The sequence below is a fragment of the Chrysochloris asiatica genome, unplaced genomic scaffold (assembly GCF_000296735.1).
Source record: "Chrysochloris asiatica unplaced genomic scaffold, ChrAsi1.0 scaffold00178, whole genome shotgun sequence".
In the NCBI taxonomy this organism is placed as follows: domain Eukaryota; kingdom Metazoa; phylum Chordata; class Mammalia; order Afrosoricida; family Chrysochloridae; genus Chrysochloris; species Chrysochloris asiatica.
The window spans coordinates 2,185-7,253 of NW_006408696.1; the positions used below are offsets into that span (position 1 = coordinate 2,185).

The 5,069-nt window shown below is 55.3% G+C and overlaps 1 protein-coding gene across 1 annotated transcript; it reads right to left on the bottom strand.

Annotated features, from left to right (window-relative positions):
* Positions 1-208: 208 nt before the first annotated feature.
* CD2BP2 (CD2 (cytoplasmic tail) binding protein 2) lies at positions 209-2,723 on the bottom strand. The gene is made up of 7 exons (XM_006871897.1): positions 2,631-2,723; positions 2,018-2,121; positions 1,669-1,804; positions 1,387-1,544; positions 852-1,284; positions 542-648; positions 209-453 (listed from the first exon to the last, which is right to left on the bottom strand). Exons 2-7 carry the CDS (start codon positions 2,093-2,095, stop codon positions 343-345), a joined length of 1,023 nt encoding a protein of 340 aa, XP_006871959.1. The 5' UTR covers positions 2,096-2,121; positions 2,631-2,723; the 3' UTR covers positions 209-342.
* Positions 2,724-5,069: the final 2,346 nt, after the last annotated feature.

The following is a 5,069-nucleotide window of genomic DNA, read 5'->3' on the forward strand; positions in this document are numbered from 1 at the left end:
AAGCAGAATCCCAAATGGAGAGCCAGAGGACTCTGTCAGGTCCTGGTTCTGCTCTCTGAGAATGGTAACCAAAGGCAAGGTGGTTCAAGGACCAGAGAGAAATACCCAAGGAGCAACTTCATGGGAGGAAACACTCAAGGAGCAGGCAAGCACAAGGAACAGCAGAGAAGGCCCCTGGCTTCTGGTCCCAGCATAGCCAAGGTCCCAATACACAATTAAAGGCTTTTATTGGGGAAGGGAAGTTGAGAAGTGGCCCCCAGTGTCCTCATTGCCTGGGACAGCTGGGGCCTCCTCCAAAGAGTCCAGGAAAGAAGGTGCCACGAAACTGGGCCCTCAGCAGGCTCAGGTGTAGAGGTCAAAGTCAATGCGTTTGGAGTTGTAGAACTGACCGCCAGGGGGATCCAGCTTCCGGCAATAAACACCATCTGAGAAGTAGCCTTCATTCACCCAAGTCTGCAGGGAGAGAGGGCGCAGCTGGGGGAGGACTGGTGAAGGTGAAGGGGCGGAGGGACAAGGCCAAATAAGACGGAAAGGAACTTACCTGCATCTGGGCGCTGGTAAAGGGTCCGTACAGCTCCGCATCCCCTGTGTTCTCCCACTTATATTCCCACATCACATCCACCAGACCATCCCCTGGCGCCTCTGCTCCTAAAATAACAGGCACAACTCGAAAAATACAATCAATGTCACTGAACTGTACATGTAGAAATCATCAAACTGATGTTTGTTTTGCTACGTATATTATAAACAACAACAACTGGAAACTAAAAATAAATAACAAGCAAAGCCATTTGGGCCTCAGCTGCCCTGCCCCCTGCCCACAATACTGGTCTTCTGACTTCTAAGCTTACCTCCTCCTTGGGCAGGGGTTGCATTCTCCAGCTCCCCCTCTGCCAATTCTTCAGCAAACATGTCCAAAGAAGGTGGGGGTGCGGGATCATGGGATCCCTGGGTCCGGCACCCCAGCCCCTTCAGTCGCATGGCCAACCGTTCCCGAGTCTCCTGGTACACACCTAGGTTACCCCGGGCCACCATCTGGTCGGCCAACCCTGAGAGCCGGTCTAGGCGCTGAGGGGAGCTGGGTCGCCTAGGCCCCTTGCTGTCCCCTTTGCCTCCTCCTCGGGCCCCCAGACGCCTCAATGCCCCAGCAACCGTCTCCTTCGGTAACAGCAGTTCCAAAAGGCCTTCCAAGAGAGCTTGGGCACTCATTGGTGTCTGGCCTGGGCTGTCCTCCTCTGAGTCTGAGGCCTGGTGCTGATCCGGTGGTCGCTCCCTGATCTTCACCTATAAATAGGACAGAAGAATCATTCGCTACAAACTGCCAACAAGGCCCAAGCCCCACATCTCTGTCCCTGGACCCCAGCCATGCCAATCCCTCAGCCATACCCAGTCAATGTTGTCCAGCCAGCTGTCTCGGATCTGAGCTTCCCGGTTTAAGAAGTAATTGCCATCAGCATCAAAGTGACCTTCCTCCATCTCTTCCTGCAGGTTGAAGGGCGTGATTCTCACACCCCCCTCACTGGGGAGTGTGGCCGCTTCCTGACCTGCACCAAAGACACAGATGCTACAAGCTGAGTAAGCAAAAAGAAGCAAGAGTCGCCCTTAGCCCATATCCCCAAGTGCCCCTCACTGTCACTCTGGCTCCATGAAATCATGGGTGTAACTCACCCTCCACATCCTCTGAGGCCAGAATGTCATATTTGCTGGATCCTTCCTCATCGTCATCCTCCTCATCACTGTCCAAAGAGTGTTTCCCTTTGAAGCGGCTCCCAGGACCTCCTGCCCCTACTACAGGGTCCACTAGCTATAGAAAAGATCAGCAAGTCAAGAGATGCAAGTTACTGCTACTCCCCCAAATACTCCAGCATCTAGACCCAAATTGAAAATCCTTCACATCCATTCCTTATAGAATATGGTAAGCCAGCACTCCAGCCCTTTGGCTGGCTTGCTCTTGAAGTTTCTAGCAGCTCTCTCCTCCCCTCACTTGTCTCAGAACACAGGAATCTGCCCCCCTCACCTTCTTCTTGGGTACACTGATTTCACTCTCCTCATCCTCATCTCCCACGCCCTGGAAGGTCACCTTCCTCTTTGGCATGACGGGACAGAGGAGGTTTCCCCAAGCTGTGCTGAGGAAAAGGGTTCGAAGTAAGGGAACTGGATGTACGAGAGGGGTGGGGATCAAGAGCGTCCCCCTCTTCCCCGCACAACAAACATTGCTCCAGGAATGTCCAGTTCGGGGAGGCAGTACAGTGTTAGGGGCCGAAAGAGGCTGGACGCCAGGCAACTCCCTCGGTTCGGCATTCGAGGGGTGCTGGAACCGGGCGAGGGGCGGAACCCGGAGTATCTCCCCATGAGTATTCCCGACCTTGATGACAGCAGACAGGCTCCCCCACAGGGCCACCCCATTCCCCGGCCCCCGCAGTCCTAAGCGCGGCAGAGCTCCGGGGCCTGACACCTGGCTCCTCAGGTTCCCCAGAGCCCGCGGGGCCCAGGCAGCCCGTGATCCGGCGCCCTGGCTCCTCCTGGCGCCCGCACTCCCAACGCCGCGGAAGACCACCGACTGTCCGGACTAAAGGGACGGCAGAGTCACGGAAGACTCATGAAATCCCCCCGGCGCAGCGCGCGCTCACCTGGGGCTCCAGGGGAGGCGGGGGAAAAAACGAAGAGATGCTTTTGCTAGGGCTACATCCGGGGTACCCGGGCGCCATAACCCGGAAGAGAACGGCTGAAGGCGCCAAGGAAGGCCGGAAGTGACTTAATTCCAGGTGCAGGCTTGAATAAAAGTGCCGGCGGAAGTACGTAGTAAGCGAGGGCCGACCTCCCTGAGTGACAAGATAGCGTGGGGAGAAATGACTGAAAGCGGGCATGTCCTGATCCTGATCAGATGAGCTGGGTGTCTGGAAGTGCAGTTGATTACCTCAGCAGTAGAGCTTTTGGGGAGAAAGTGGGGTGCTTTCTATTTAAAGGGGCGCCCAAAATTAGCTTGGAGGGGCAAGGTCTGAGCAGGGCCAGAGGATTTCTGTCAGTTTTCCTCTTCAGGGTTGGAGTTAACCTTTCCCCCACGACTGCCTAAGGGCACTTCATCCCTCACCTTAGAAGTCATCCCTACCTATTCCCAATCTTCAATTGTCGTTCTTCCTTGTTTCAATGATTGTCCTTCTCTTCCTTCAGGGCAGCCTGCCTGGCCCTCCTGATGACCCACCTTAGGTCCTCTGACCACTTTCTGGTCTCTCATCAAATACCCAGCTCTCCAGGGCAAGTCATTTACCCCATACCTAGCCCCAGGGTGAGTTGCTAGTTTCGAATCCACTTAGAGGGAGGTGACCAGAAGCTATTAAATCCTTCCTCAAGCAAACAAGGCCCAGCCAGGGACCTCCTTCCTAGTTGTTGGAAATTTGCTCCAAAGAGAGTAGGGTTGGAAACTCTGTGTGGGGGGGTGTGCACCTCCTAGTACTGTGTGGGAGAGGTCCCTAGCTTTTGTGGACACTCAGAAGCTGGAATCTCATTAGGTCAGACTGCCCAGGAAGTCTGTTAGAACCAAAGGAAGGGGCCCCAGAACAATCAACTCCTGCAACAGCCCCCACCCCCCAGGGAGGTGGAACATCCCTCAGTGCTTCTGTGGGTACAGATCACAGACCCCAGATAGTGAAGACACCTTGCTTGCTAAACCAAGAGGACTGAAACCAGCTGGCAGTACCACTGGTTCATCCTCGAGGGAAACCTAGGTAGAGCACCAGGCAGATAGTTCCCCTAAGCCTCATCCTTGTGGAGGACTTCCATGTGGAACCCCACCTAGGAGCTATAGAATCCTTCACCTTTAACACTGATTGGCCCCTGGAGTGGAAGGCAATGTGGACAGACCTATAGGCTGACTGCAGAAAACCGGAAGATGAGGACCTGGCTAGGGGTGCTGGCCTCCGCGGGCTGGATGTCTGGCTGCCTGGCTACCCCGTCAGCTGAGTCGGAGCTGTGCCAAGAGGCCAGCTCACCTGCAGAGGACTATAGCTTTCTGGTCATCCTCAGTCCCCTCAGGTTTCCAGGAGCTGCACAAGTGCTTTGGAAAGATCTGGGTCTGCAGGTGGGGCAAGGTGGGCTCCAGAGAACCAGTGACAAGAGGCAGCAGATCGCAGACAAAGCTGGGCCAAGAGTTCAACCAGTGTTTGTTGAGTGCCTGAGAGACAGACCAAGAGGTACCTGCCAAGCCCAGCAGACTGCTTCAGTAGAGCCCCTGCTCCGTTACCCCATCCTCCCTCAGCAAAGAACAAGCAGGAGACAGGCCCAGATATAACAGCAGGTTCTTTTCCGGTTCCTCAAAGTGCCGCACACATGGGGCGGGAGCAGGGACAGAAGAGAATGTAAACATAGGGTTCCACCCCTGGACCTCAGGGGAAGACCCCTCTGATAGGAAAGGAGACAGGTGGGGGTCCTGGTAAGACAAAGCAGGGGAGGCCTGAGAACACAGAGGGAGTTGGGTGAAGAGGGAGAGTATGGGGGCAGTGGACAGGGAAATGGGGGACACTTCCTGTTCCAGTGCTTGTCCCCTTAAATAAACTGGTATGCAAGGAGAAAAGACGGCGTATCCCGCCCCCACCCCCAGACTGGCTCTGTCCTCTGTACATAACTGAGATGTCCCAAAGGAGAGCAAGGAGAACCTGGCCCCAGCCAGGAGGTGAGAAGGTGGGGAGGACTTGAAGGAGGGGAAGGAACCCAGCTCCACCTCATGGGTAAGTGAAGCCACTGGAGTCTCAGAATCGGAAAACCGCTGTCTCCCTTCACCAAGAATCACCCCTGTGATGATAAGAGGTCAACCAAGACAGCACTGGGGAGGGGACCACATATGGAGTTGGGGCAGGAGGAAGAGAGACCCCAGCTGGGTCTAGTTGGAGATGAGGGGCTCTAGATTTCTCCTGGCTGACTCAGGGAAATGCACCTGCTCCCTGTGCAGTGCCTGACTTGGCTGTGTAGGCATCATCAGCTGGTGAGGAGATGGGGTATCAAGCCACTTTCCTCTGACAAGGACAGCCCAGCAAAGGGACTGGGGGCAGCAGCCCAGGCCAGGCCTGCTCTTG